Source organism: Schistocerca piceifrons, chromosome 9 (genome assembly GCF_021461385.2).
Source record: "Schistocerca piceifrons isolate TAMUIC-IGC-003096 chromosome 9, iqSchPice1.1, whole genome shotgun sequence".
Lineage (NCBI taxonomy): Eukaryota > Metazoa > Arthropoda > Insecta > Orthoptera > Acrididae > Schistocerca > Schistocerca piceifrons.
In genome coordinates, this window is record NC_060146.1 from 190,091,902 (window position 1) to 190,106,846 (window position 14,945).

Consider the following 14,945-nt stretch of genomic DNA (forward strand, 5'->3'; position numbering starts at 1 on the left):
GGGCAAGTGCTCTACCAACTGAGCGAGAGAGAGAGATGGTTTATCTGCCAAAGTGTGTGTTTCCTGCATGTCTTTTGGTATTAGCACAGTAGTCTTCTTAAAGACCGGAGATACATATGAATAGCCCTGTAATGTCACAGCCCTTCTTGCGTTCAAAAACGAAACGGCGGGAAATGCCTTTTTCATATTGTTACTTCTGAGTAACCATGTATTAATGTCATTGACTCCGGGCGGGGGGAAGAGATGCTAGGGATACTCACTAAACAATCCTTGATTGTAATGAAAATCCACATGGACACATTCACAGAAGACTGGTGTGTTCTGTGCAATATCATGGCGTCGCATGATCGGACCAATATTCCAATATCCCCCCCCCCCCCGAGTCTTCCATGAAAAGCGCAGTTTACATCGAAATGTTTCGACCAGTTGGTCGATGAAGTACTCTCGGCTGGTACCAACAGGGTGGCGCCAGAGTGAGCATGGCTGAGGTCCAATCATTTTTCAGCAGCAGATTACACCACCTGACTTTTTTTTCTTCTGGGGTGGCCTAAAAGAAAAGATCTATAGAAACAAACCACACAACTTGGAAGATTTACGAGAGAACATCAGCCGTGAAATCCAGGCAGTTCAGGAAGCAACATTCGAGAATCTTCAGCGTCGTGTTCAGCTGTTTTCAAGTCGAGGGCGGTCACTTCAAGTACCTTTCGTGATTCCCAGCTTTATTTCCCCACGAACAAGGTATAATACGTTCATTCCATTCCATTTCGCGATTTTTATCTTTCGGGAATTTGTGAACCAGTTGGACGACGAAGAACTTACCCTCGGCTGGTACCAAAAGGATGACGCCACATTCCTTTAAGTGTAATTTAAGCAAATTTATGTCTGTGAGGCCTCGTTCGCCTGTACAACGTTCAGTGCCAAGACGTACCCTCAGCTCCGATGGAGACGAGCTTGACGCCCTTGCTGGCGATGAAGTCGAGCGCCTTGTTGACGTTGGCGATCTTGTGGAAGCGCATCTTGCCGCGGTCCGGCTTGGGAAGCGTCTCCCCCGAGATGACTTCGAGCAGCAGCATCAGCTTCAGCCCGTTGCGGAAGTCCTCATCGATGTTCTCGATGGAAGTGCCGGCCTTTCGCAGGTGCGAGTTGCACCACGCAGTGAACGTCTGCAAAGATGGAAGGGCAAAAAATTAGCGTCAGCCTCCACACAAAACAACATGGCGTAGCACCACTGCAATAAAGCATATACACTAACAAGGAAAGTATCCACTCAGCTGGTCAGCGATTCTGCTCATATCCCACACGCTTGTAGTACATACACTATCTAGTGACAAGTATAGCGATCATCATTAGAATAGTGGAACTCTGGCTCAAGTTTACAGAGTGCGTTCCATAAGTAATGCGACCAATTTTTTTTTCTGACGCAACGGTACACCAGCGCGTGTTATAAGCGGCTGAGCTAAGTGGAGGGGGTGTTAGCTTCAAAACGCTCTTTGTCTCATTCGGCTGCGTGCTGCTGGAGAGTCAGGACGTGGCGTTTCCGTCAACCCTGTTTTGAGTTTATGTAACACGGCACAATGGATCATTCTGTAGAGCAGCGGTACGCTATCAAATTTTGCGTTAAACTTCGGAAGTCCGCCACCGGAACGTTTCCATTACTTCAGCATGCCATTAGGACTAATTGCTTGTCCAAATCACAAGTTTTCCGATGGCACAAGTCGTTCACGGAGGGCCGAGATATCACCGACGAACCTCGCAGTGGACAGCCATCAACCGCACGAGTCTACGAAAATGTGACGCGTGTGAGAGATTGTTTGAACTCTGACAGACGGCTGAGCCTTCAATTGATAGCACAAACTCTAAACATGCCAAAAACAACCGTTTGCCGCATTGTGACTGACGATTTGAACATGAGAAAGGTGTGTGCCAAACTCGTCCCAAAAGTGCTGACCGACGAACACAAGCACATGCCAGTGCTTTGGTGCCGAGAATGTTGGAAATGTGTGAAAATGATCCTCATTTTTTAAACTCAGTTATCACTGGTGATGAGTCGTGGATTTTTGAGTACGACCCTGGAACAAAAAGGCACAGTTCAGAGTGGCACACCCCATCCTCGCCCCGTCCCAAGAAGGTCCAGGATCAAAACCATGCTCATTGTCTTCTTTGACGTCAGAGGCATTGTCCACCACGAATTCGTACCTACCGGGACTACAGTGAATTTAGCTTTCTACTTGGAAGTGCTCCAAAGTCTGAAAAGGAGGGTCTCGCGCTGCCGAAGCGACATCAAGGACACGTGGAAAGTTCAGCACGACAACGCGCCGAGTCACAGCGCCTTCATTGTTAACGACTTCCTGGCCAGGACTAAGACCCCATTGGTTTCCCAGCCTCCCTACAGTCCTGACCTGGCTCCCACTGACTGTTTTTGTTTCCTCAGTTAAAAGGAGTCATGAAAGGAAAACATTGGGACATGATTGAAAGCGTCCAGGCGCATGTTACATCAGCTCTAAAGGATTCCAGGATGCCTTCCAGGATGCCTTCCAGGAATGGAAACACCGCCTCCAGAAGTGTATCGACGCACGAGGGTGCTATTTTGAAAATTTTTGATTATTTGTACGAATATATTCAATAAATGATTTTTTATGAATTTGGTCGCATTGCTTATGGGACGCACCTTGTAAAAGAATAGTTGAGCACGCACTGGATAGACATGTACCCAGTAGAACAATTCCGTGGTATACAGTCACTTTAAAGAAGCCTCTACAGAAACGGAGATTACTGCACAATAGGTGTAAAACGAAGCGTAGAGCTATAAATAGAGAGGTGCTGCACGAACTGCGCTTGGCTATCAAGTGGGGAATGCGTAATGCCTTCAATGACTACCGTAGCAGAATATTGTCAAACGACATTTCCCAAACTCCTAAGAAATTCGTATGTAAAGGCTGTTAGTGGCATCAAAACTAGTGTCCAGTCCCTTGCGAACGAGACAAGAACTGAAAATTGAGGGTAGCAAAGCAAACGCTGAAATGCTTACCTGTGTTTTCAAATGTTTCTTTACAAAGGAAAACCTTAGAGAATTGACCCAATTTAATCCTGGTACCATTGAAAAGATGAATGAATTAAGTATGAGGGTCAGTGGTGTTGAGAAAGAGCTGAAATCGTTAAAATTGAACAAAGCCCCGGGACCTTATGGAATCCCTGACAGATTCTACCTATATTGAATTTGTGGCTGAGTTAGCGCCTATTCGAACTATACCGTAGATCCCTCGAACATAAAACCGTGTCCAGTTCTCTGAAAATGGCATAGGTCACAACTGTCTACAAGAAGTGAAGTGATCCACAAAACTACCGTCCAGTATCCTTGACACTGGTCTGTTGTAGAATCTTAGAACATAATCTGAGCTCCAAAATAATGAGGTCTCTTTAACAGAATGACCTTCTCAGTGCCAACCAACATCGACTTCGAAAACATCGATCATGTGAAATCCAACTCGCATTTTTCTCAAATGACATACTGGAAGCTATTGGATCAAGGCAACCAGGTAGATGTAGTGTTTCTTGATTTCCGAAAAGCCGCACCTATGCTTATTGTCAAAAGTACGATCATATGGTATCAAGTGAATTTCGGATTGAGGACTTTTTGGTAAGGAGGACACAGCACGTTATCTTGGATGGAGTCATCGGCAGATGTAGAAGTAACTTCGGATGAGCACCAGGGAAGTGTGTTCGTGTTGTATATTGATCACCTTGCAGACAACATTAACAGTAAAAAGTCAGGCTTTTCGCAGGTGATGCAGTTATCTATAATGAAGTATCTATAATGAAGTACCTATAATGAAGTACTATCTGAGAGAAGCTGCATAAATATTCAGCCAGATCTTAATAAAATTTCAACGTGGTGCAGAGATTGCCACTTGCCAACTTGTTCTAAATGTAAAACTTTGCACTTCACAAAACGAAAAAAACATAGTATCCTATGACTATGATATCAATTAGTCATTGTTGGACTCGCCGACTCATACAAATACCTGGGTGTAGCACTTGGTAGGGACATCACATGGAATGATCACATAGGTTCAGTCTTGGGTAAAGCATGTGGTAGACTTCGGTTTATTGGTAGAATACTGGGGAAGTGCAATCAGGCTACAAAAGAGATTCCTTGGATATCACTCGTGCCACCGCTTCTAGAATATTGCTCAAGTGTGTGGGACACGTACCACAGAGAACAAAAAGGGGATATTGAACGTATACAGAGAAGGGCGGCACGAATGGTCACAGGTTTGTTTAACCCGTCACAGAGATACTGAAGGAATTGATGTGATAGGCTCTTTGACAGGCGTAAACTATCCCGAGAAAGTCTATTAACAGTGTTTCAAGAACCTGCTTTAAATGATTACTCTAGGTATGTACTACAATCCCCTACGTATCGCTCACATAGGAATCGTGAGGATAAGATTAGAATAATTACTGCACGCACAAAGGCATTCAAACCATCATTCTTCTCGAGCTCCATATGCGAATGGAACAGAAAGAAACCCTAATAACTGGAACAACAGAACGTACCCTCTGCCATGCTCCTCACGGCCGTTTTCAGAGTATGGATGTAGATGTAGAATAAACCTGATGTAAACATTACGTCCTCTTTCGTGTTTGCAGGAATCTCATCGGATTTCCTTTCGCGTGGAGCGGAAGCCAAGCTGTTTCCCGAACAGTCAAGTACAATCGCAAGACTGAACGATAATGTGGGACAACAACTTTAGCGGCGCATTTAACTTTGACAGCACTGGTCAGTCAGTTGGTCCAACTAACCCGCAATGATGTGAGGAGTTGCACTACAGACGTCAAAAGAGACGAGCAGAGAAACACTACAGCTTCGAATGTCATTTAATTTTTAAACTGAGTGACACAATATTCGACAAGACTTTGCCAATACCGCACACTTCTTAGCTGACCAGACGGAAAACAAAAAATACTCTCGTTCTCACCTAGCATAGAATTCTAATTACAAACAAGAGTGATGAAAATTCTTAAGCTAAACACAGGGTAATTTTTCTATTGGGCTATGTGTGACGGAAAAGCAAACTGCACGGACTTCACCGTATTGTTGAGTACTGAAGCCCCTGAAGGTATTAATGACAGTCAGTCGTCTGTTAACCTTGTCTCTTTTTACGTCTAGACTGCAACTGCTCACATCATTGCAAGTTAGTGCTGTCCAAACTAAATGCTCCGTGAAGCTGTCGTCCCGTATTTTCGCTCTGTCTATGTGCGTGTAACACAGTATAACCGTATCCTTTTCTTGTCGATTCTGCGAAGAACCTCCTCATTCTGTATCTTATCATTTCATCTAATTTTCAACATTCTTCTGTAGTACCACGTCTCATATGCTTCGATTATCTTCTGTTCAGGTTTTGCCACAGCCTATGTGCCAATACCGTACAAAATGTGCTCAAACCGTACATTCTCATAGATTGCATCCTCAAATTAAGGCTTATGTTTAATACTAGTACACTTATCTTGGCCAGCAACACCTGTTTTCTGGTGTAAAAAAAGCAACGTAAGGAATTCATGAGAAATTTAGGAAACTACTTAAACGTCAGAAAGAATACAAATTGTTTCAAAATTATGAGGGCGAGTCAAATGAAAACCTTAAATATTTTTTTAAATATTATTTATTGTGCAGAAGTGGTACAAAGTTGTATCACTTTTCAACATAATCTCACCCACGCTCAATGCAAGTCGTCCTGCGCTTACAAAGTGCATATATTCCTTTAGAAAAAAAAAATGCTTTTGGTAGTCCGCGCAACCACTCATGCACCAATGGCGTACCTCTTCATCAGAACGGAACGTCTTCCTCCCATTGCGTCTTTGAGTGGTCCAACCATATGGAAATCACTTGGGGCAAGGTCTGGTGAGTATGGTGGCTGAGGAATACACTCAAAATGCGGGTCTGTGATTGTTGCAACTGTTGTACGGGCAGTGTGGGACCTTGCATTGTCATGTTGCAAAAGGACACCTGCTGACAGCAATCCATGTTGCTTTGATGTGATTGCAGGCCGCAGATGATTTTTAGGAGATCTGTGTATGATGCACTGGTGACAGCGGTCCCTCTAGGCATGTAATGCTCCAAAATGACGCCTTTTTCGTCCCAAAACAGTGTCAGCATAACCTTCCCTGCTGATGGTTCTGTTCGAAACTTATTTGGTTTTGGTGATGAGAAATGGCGCCATCCCTTGCTCGCTCTCTTCGTTTCCGGTTGGTGGAAGCGAACGTAGGTTTCGTTCCCAGTAACGATTCTTGCAAGGAAGCCATCACCTTCTCGTTCAAAGCGCCGAAGAAATTCTTCACAAGCATCAACACGTCGTTCTCTCATTTCAGGAGTCAGCTGCCGTGGCACCCATCTTCCAGACACTTTGTGAAACTGGAGCACATCGTGCACAATGTGGTGTGCTGACCCATGACTAATCTGTAAACAATCTGCAATGTCATTCAGTGTCACTCGGCGGTTTTCCTTCACTATGGCTTCAACTGCTGCAATGTTCTGTGGAGTCACAACTCGTTGTGCCTGACCTGGACGAGGAGCATCTTCCACTGAAGTCACACCATTTGCGAACTTCCTACTCCATTCGTAGACTCGCTGCTGTGACAAACATGAATCACCTTACTGAACCTTCATTCGTCGATGAATTGCAATAGGTTTCACACCTTCACTACGCAAAAACCGAATAACAGAACGCTGTTCTTCCCTGGTGCAAGTCACAAGTGGGGCGGCCATCTTTATACTGATGCTTCGACAGTAAGTGTGCATCTGCACTATGCTACTACCTACAAGCCATTCTGCACGCTGTTTGTAGCACGCTTACCAACTTACAGGATAACGGCGCGAAATTTCGATTTGTTATTAGAAATTTAAGGTTTTCATTTGACTCACCCTCGTAATTTTCCTCTGCAGTGAAGTTTTCCTGATTTGAAATTTCCTGTCAGGTTAAATCTGTGTTTATCGGGGCTGATGGTAGAGGATTTGTCCACGAACGGCAAAAAAGTTGGCGTTCCAGTCTAGCACACAGTTTCAATCTGCCAGGAAGTTTCAAAAGGCGTTTCGAAATGTAGTGCTACAGAAGAGTAGGGGGAGGGATCGAATGACGAAACCAAATTGAGAAAAAATTAAAAAGAAATTTATAGCCCAATCTGACTAAAAGAAGGGATTAGTTGATAGCACACATCCTGAGGCATCAAGGACTACCTAATTTCGTAATGGAAGGAGGTGTAGGCGGTAAAAATTACAGAGGCCGACCAAGGTGTCGCTACAGTAAACAGGTCCAAATCTACATGGATACTCTGCATATCACACTTAAGTGCCTGGCAGAGGGTTCATCGAAGCACCTTCACAATTCTCTATTATTCCAATCTCGGATAGCACGTGGATAGAACGAATACCTATATCTATCCGTACGAGCTCTCACTTCCCTTATTTTATAATGGTGATCGTTTCTTCCTATGTAGGTCGAAGTCAACAAAATATTTTCGCATTCGGAGGTGATTGGAATTTCATGAGAAGATTCCTCCGCAACGAAAAACGCCTCTCTTTTAATGATGTCCATCCCAAATCGTGTATCATTTCAGCGACACACTCTTCCCTATTCTGCTATAATACAAAACGTACTGCCCTTCTTTGAATTTTCTCGATGTACTCCGTCAATCGTACCTGGTAAGGATCCCACAAAGCGCAGCGGTATTCTGAAAGACGGTGGACAAGCGTAGTGTAGGCAGTCTCCTTAGTGGATCTGACACATTTCCTAAGTATCCTGCCAATAAAACACAGTCTTTGGTTAGCCTTACCCAAAACATTTTCTGTGTGTTCTTTCCAATTTAAGTTGTTCGTAATTGTTATGCCTAGGTATTTAGTTGAATTTACGGCTTTTAGATTAGTGATTTATCGTGTAACCGAAGTTTAACGGATTCGTTCTAGCACTCACGTGGATGACCTCACATTTCTCTTTATCTAGAGTCAACTGCCAATTTTCGCACTGTACATATATACATACATATTTTCTAAATCGTTTTGAAATTTGTTTTTATCTTCTGATGAATTTACTAGTCGATAAACTGACAGCGTCATCTGCAAACAACCAAAGACGGCTGCTCAGATTTGCTTCCAAATCGTTTGTATAGATAAGGAACAGTAAAGGGCCTATAACACTACTTTGGGGAACGCCAGAAATCGTTTCTGTTTTACTCAATGACTTTCCGTCAATTACTACGAACTGTGACCCCTCTGACTGGAAATCACGAACCCAGTCACATAACTGAGACGATATTCCATGGGCACGCAGTTTCACTACAAGCCGCTTGTGTCCGCAAATCGTGCGGTAGCGTTCTCGCTTCCCGCGCCCGGGTTCCCGGGTTCGATTCCCGTCGGGGTCAGGGATTTTCTCTGTCTCGTGATGACTGGGTGTTGTGTGATGTCCTTAATGTCCTTAGGTTAGTTAGGTTTCAGTAGTTCTAAGTTCTAGGGGACTGATGACCATAGATGTTAAGTCCCATAGTGCTCAGAGCCGCTTGTGTGGTACGGTCTCAATTGCGTTCCGGAAATCCATAAATACGGAATCAATTTGAAATCCTTTGTCGATAGCACTCAACACGAAGTGCGAGTAAAGAGCTAGTTGTGTTTCACAAGAACGATGTCTTCTAAATCCATGTTGACTTTGTGTCAACAGAGCGTTTTCTCAGAGGTAGTTCATAATGTTGGAACCTAATACATATTCCAAAATCCTGCTGCTTATATAAATGGATGAACGATGCTCTAGTTATTGGGAGATGATGAGACTTGTACAAGACCACCACCACCACCACCACCACCACCACCACAACTGTAAAGCGAGTTTTTCCAGCGAGATGGCTTTTCTCAGTTCCGAACTTTATAAACGTCAAATGCCAATTACTTTGAAGAGTTCAGCACATGGAGGATGTGTGCATCTTACTACGCGAGCTGAAGTTAACTACTCTATATAACAATATTTTCAAATCGGCTTTCATTTTGGTGGCTTATAGGAAAGTTCTTCCCGGCGCCAGTGAGGGAAAGCAAAAGGCTCGCAAGAAGTCTGGAAGGCGCCAGTGCAGACGATGATTAACGATCAGCCACGGTACACGACAGCGGTAACCAAGCTATACTTTGCTTCACACAGTGGCTGCACTTTCTCTGCACGGGCAGTTACACAGTTTTCGCACTTCACACAGATTTTGATACCGCATGCGAATTTCAGCTATCACCTTTAATTACATAATACTATTTTTCCAGTTGCTCATGTTTGCTAGTTTCGGTCCAGCGAAGACTTCCGCCATCGTGCCGAATCTATGAATCTGTCCTTCCTTATCGTCTCAGATTTTAACTTTGCAAACACTTACCTTCACATCACGACAACATTCCATGAGACCCTAACCTTAAAATTATGTAATATTCCTTTCAACATACCTGCCAAGTTTAACGGAGCAATGCGAGTTCTCCACCTGTAATGTTATGTGAGCCGCACTGCCCTTTTTTTTAACTAATTTGTGTCTGATTTTATTCTGAGAAGCTCAGTAATGCATGTAAATACCGTAAATGTAAATTTGATTCAAAAAGTACTTGAAGTGAACTGAAGCGCAGCTGGACAGCAAGAAAATCTTTAACGCGCAATCCCCGCAACTATAGTAGTTGTGAATCTTTGAGTATGGACTTAAAAAAAAAAAATTATTTATAAAAAAAGAGAACTGTTAATCTGTATCTTGTGGAAAGAGGACGAGTTGCTAGGCCGTCGCTCAGAACGTATTGTTACATTTAATGAAAATTGATATTTTAGTGATAAAACCGAGTAAAGTATGTGTAGAGTTGCCAAACATTTATGTATACAAATTTTCTGGAAGTGAAGAATATAAATACCTTGTTTTTGGAAAAGAAGGTAAACTTTATTGTCGTTGCTGTCTATCAATCGAAAGTAAGTGTACAAAGTTAACTAAAATACTGGAAAAGAAATGCATTCATTCAATAAGTAACAACCTCTCATAATTTCTTAATTACAGTAACTGGGTTATGTTCTTGTACAATAGCATGGTGCTGAATTGCACTGACGAATTTTGATGTAGCAGGACGTGTAATTTGAAGGAAGTTTGCGTGCTAAGCAATCTCCCTTTCTCACGAAAAGCAGATTGCTGTTTGGTCTTATTTACTTACAACAGTGGTCCCTTAGGTATGAAAAGCTACGAAAACTTGGGCTCAAAGCTATCCGCAATATGGCCAAGTAACTAACAGAGTCGTATTTTAAACCTTAAAGAACAATAACTTCCTCCAAATTGTAATAAGTCACTAACTGGTCCAGAATGTGATCATTCAAGGAGGCAGCAACCAAAATTCAGGTACCAGTTACGACAAAGTAAAAATCTCAATCAAAAATCTCTCTCTCTCTCTCTCTCTCTCTCTCTCTCTCTCTCTCTCTCTCTCTCTCTCTCTCCCCAAACACATATATAAATTTTCATATTAAAAAAAAGTCACTTTATACACACAGGCACAGAAATGGCAGTATTATCAATGACAACTATGAGAACTGTATCTTAAGCTCTGTTCCCGTGCTAGCAAAAAATAATGAGTTAAAGAAGGTCCGCCTTCTTGCAAGATCGCAATTTTTGTTTTGTTTAATCCCCAGGTATGTTTCATCACAAGTGTGGCATCCTCAGTGTGTTTTTTTTCTCTTTATCTTTTATTTTTTCTGAAATATACACACACTAGAGGTGTTCAATGGACAGTGCAACACACTTCGTTCTGAAAGGAGGTTCATTTTTACTCAGGATTCCAGTACACGTCATTATTCTCCACTCTCTTGGTTACGAAACACTATTTTTGGACGTAATGTCCGTTCAATGGGATGGCCTCGCGCCACCTTACTGGGAGGGCGTGTATGATCACATGGTACCACTCCACTGGCCGACGTTTTGCTCCATCAATAACCTGCCTGTTTCCCGCTATGTGCAGTTTTCATTGTGCCACACTCATTGTTCTTCATGGTTTTCCATCAGACGGAGAGGACCCTAGCAGACACACACCTCTGAGTACCCCAACTGGTGGACGAGTGTATCAGCACCACCAACAGAGACGTCCAGCTTTGCAACGAGGTGTTTGTGATCCGTCTATCACCTCGAATGAGAGTGTCCTCACGTTCCAGGAGTTACAGCGGTGTGCGGCCGGCCGGTACGCGGGAGGCGGGACAAGTGAGAGTTGCGATGGTGAGAGACGCCTTGCCCAACGAATCACCGTGCTTTTGTTCAGAGCCGGGTCTCTGTAGACATTCCACAAGCGCCTGTGAATATATACGATGCTCAGGTTTTCCACCCGAAGAAACTCAATGACAGCTTTCTACTTAGAACGCACTTCGTTACAGACGCAGTTTTAAAGGCTATGTCTCGCGCCGCCACCTCTCGAACTTCATGAATGACTAAAGTGGGGGCATTCCTGGATGTCCCCCAACAAATTGTGCATTTTTTAACCGAATTCGCTAGTCCTGTGCCAACAAAATACTGTAACTGAATAGAATATTATTGAACTGTTTTCCGTGAATGGTCGTACTCTCAATTTCAAATGTTGTTGTTGTTGTGGTCTTCAGTCCTGAGACTGGTTTGATGCAGCTCTCCATAGTACTCTATCCTGTGCAAGTTTCTTCATCTACCAGTACCTACTGCAACCTACATCCTTCTGAATCTGTTTAGTGTATTCATCTCTTGGTCTCCATCTACAATTTTTACCCTCCACGCTGCCCTCCAATACTAAACTGGTGATCCCTAGATGCCTCAGAACATGTCATACCAATCGATCCTTTCTTCTAGTCAAGTTGTTCCACAAACTTTTCTTCTCCCCAATCCTATTCAATACCTCCTCATTAGTTATATGATCTATCCATCTAATCTTCAGCATTCTTCTGTAGCACCACATTTCGAAAGCTTCTATTCTCTTCTTGTCCAAACTATTTATCGTCCACGTTTCACTTCCATACATGGCTACACTCCATACAAATACTTTCAGAAACGACTTCCTGACATTTAAATCTATACTCGATGTTAACAAATTCCTCTTCTTCAGAAACGCTTCCCTTGCCATTGCCAGTCTACATTTTATATCCTCTCTACTTCGACCATCATCAGTTATTTTGCTCCCAAATAGCAAAACTCCTTTACTACTTTAAGTGTCTCATTTCCTAATCTAATTCCCTCAGCATCACCCGATTTAATTCCACTACATTCCATTATCCTCGTTTTGCTTTTGTTGATGTCCATCTTGTACCCTCCTTTCAAGACACTGTCCATTCCGTTCAACTGCTCTTCCAGGCCCTTTGCTGTCTCTGACAGAATTACAATTTCATCGGCGAACCTCAAAGTTTTTACTTCTTCTCCATGGATTTTAGTACCTACTCCGAACTTTTCTTTCGTTTCCTTTACTGCTTGCTCAATATACAGATTGAATAACATCGAGGAGAGGCTACAACCCTATCTCACTCCCTTCCCAACCACTGCTTCCCTTTCATGCCCCTCGACACTTATAACTGCCATTTGGTTTCTGTACAAATTGTAAATAGCCTTTCGCTCCCGGTATTTTACCCCTGGCACCTTTAGAATTTGAATGAGTATTCCAGTCAACACTGTCAAAAGCTTTCCCTATGTCTTCAAATGCTAGAAACGTAGGTTTGCCTTTCTTTAATCTAGCTTCTAAGATAAGTCGTAGGGTCAGTATTGCCTCACGGGTTCCAATATTTCTACGGAATCCAAACTGATCTTGCCCGAGGTCGGCTTCTACCAGTTTTCCATTCGTCTGTAAAGAATTCGCGTTAGTACTTTGCACCCGTGACTTATTAAACTGATTGTTCGGTAATTTTCACATCTGTCAGCACCTGCTTTCTTTGGGATTGGAATTATTATATTATTCTTGAAGTCTGAGGGTATTTCGCCTGTCTCATACATCTTGCTCACCAGATGGTAGAGTTTTGTCAGGACTGGCTCTCCCAAGGCCGTCAGTAGTTAACTCTTCACGCAGTATCGTATCTCCCATTTCATCTTCATCTACATCCTCTTCCATTTCCATAATATTGTTCTCAAGTGCACTGCCCTTGTATAGACCCTCTATAAATAGAAACTACTTATTTACTTCTGCACATCCAGATGTACCACATAAATGATAAATGTGGTACATGTTGAGGAAATAATAACTACCGTGGTAAATTAGAGGTTTTTACGTGTCCATACTGATAAGAGTTTGAAATGGAAAAAAGAAACATTTTCGAATGTGTGAAATACCAACTGGGAGAGGCGTACTCTGCAGTGGAATAACGCAATGCCACTGCAAAATCAGAATTGTTTCTACTTAACAACCACATTGTGAACCATCCAGTTTTCTAAGGAGATTATTCTTCATGGAATCTTTCAACTTGGTGTCTTACGCGTTGTTCTAGTTCAACCGCTGACCAGACAACCGCTATTCCGGAGTGGCTTCCCGATTTCTCAAATGGAAAGTACATACTTGGGCCTTAAATTGATTTTACTTAAGGTAGATTAAACGGTAGCATCTTGACAGTCCAACAACAGTAGTGAGGTATTTTTCACTGATTCAAACTAACAAGAATGAAGCACTGAATAACACTGTCTCCCGCCACGGTAAAAGTATTTTGAAGGAAGTGTGTCTACTTTCGACTCTGTAGCTAGACAGCATCGACATTCTTTGGCAGCAACGAGCGAAATCTTTGGATTTCAGGAATGGCATGTCGCACATACTCTGGGAGTTTTCAGCGCGCCATTACGTTCGCTCTCGCCGCTGACAGAGGCACGACCAGAGAAATGGGCCACCGCCAATTCACCGCGCACCTGACGGTCGGAGAAAGCCCGCAACCACCAACTCCTCTCCTCAGAATCGGTCGAATTGGCCCATCTCCCGGATCCTCCCCACCCTAAACCTCCTGAACGCCTCGTTTAGAAAGCCTTGGCGCTCCGATTCTAGTGCCAACCACTGTAAATGCACGCCAAGCGTTCCGGTAAACAACAGAGATGTGAAACACGGCTCTAACATTAGGTAAGCTCTGTTGCATCATTGGCAGTTCGCGTACAACTGGAGCCAGTCTAGTTCATAAACTTGCAACTGCGGTGCACGGCATCACGATGAAGAAACCGATGGCGTTCTCGGTGTTTTATCGAAGGTCACTTAACTCGTCGGCTACAACCGATACGCCACCTGACGCAAGGAGTGACCACCATGTCGTTGCGTCATGCGATAGTCATTGCGTTACAGACTGCGTCTAAGCATCCTGTATTGGCCTGTGCGAAGATTACCAACTAAATCTTACTTAGGAACTTTTCATGTTGCGCCCTTCACGTAATAGAAAACTGTAGAGGCATTTCACAAAACGAATGACGAGTCAGTCATGTCCACGGGATATCAAATTCAACGACAGGAGGAGCTTAACGAAAGGCGAAGTAAATGGCAGGCATCGATACATTGGTAGGGTACTACGAATCAGGCTGTTTTCGAAACACATGTACAGCTCATCTATACAAATTACTAACCCTGCCACGCTTTCTGTCTGTCTGTTAACTACCACAGGGATTTTGATATGGTGCTCACTAATACACAGACTGATTTCCGAAGAACGTTTGTATACGTAACTTATAAATATTTCATGTAAATGGACTGAATTATGTATTGACTGTAGATTAAGTGGTGCCTCCTGAGAACTTTTCCAGCGTGGGCTGATTAATACTGCGATAGCTTTACACCTGAATAGGGACCCGCGACTGCTTGGTACGGGTAGCACTACAATTAGTATCTGCAGCGTGACGACTTGGTTATAATAAGTAGTGATACGCACAAACCTTCATCGTGAATCAGTCTATCTATTAGTGGGGACCGTATCATAATCCCTACAGTAGTTCCAGAGATTAGCCTT

General features: G+C 43.2%; 1 protein-coding gene across 1 annotated transcript in view; it reads right to left on the bottom strand.

Annotated features, from left to right (window-relative positions):
- LOC124716890 (alpha-actinin, sarcomeric) overlaps window positions 1-14,945 on the bottom strand; it is a 498,216-nt gene that overhangs the window by 76,673 nt on the left and 406,598 nt on the right. The window contains exon 2 of the mRNA XM_047243442.1: window positions 929-1,163. Coding sequence (XP_047099398.1) covers window positions 929-1,163 — 235 coding nt within the window. The remainder of the gene's footprint in view (window positions 1-928; window positions 1,164-14,945) is intronic.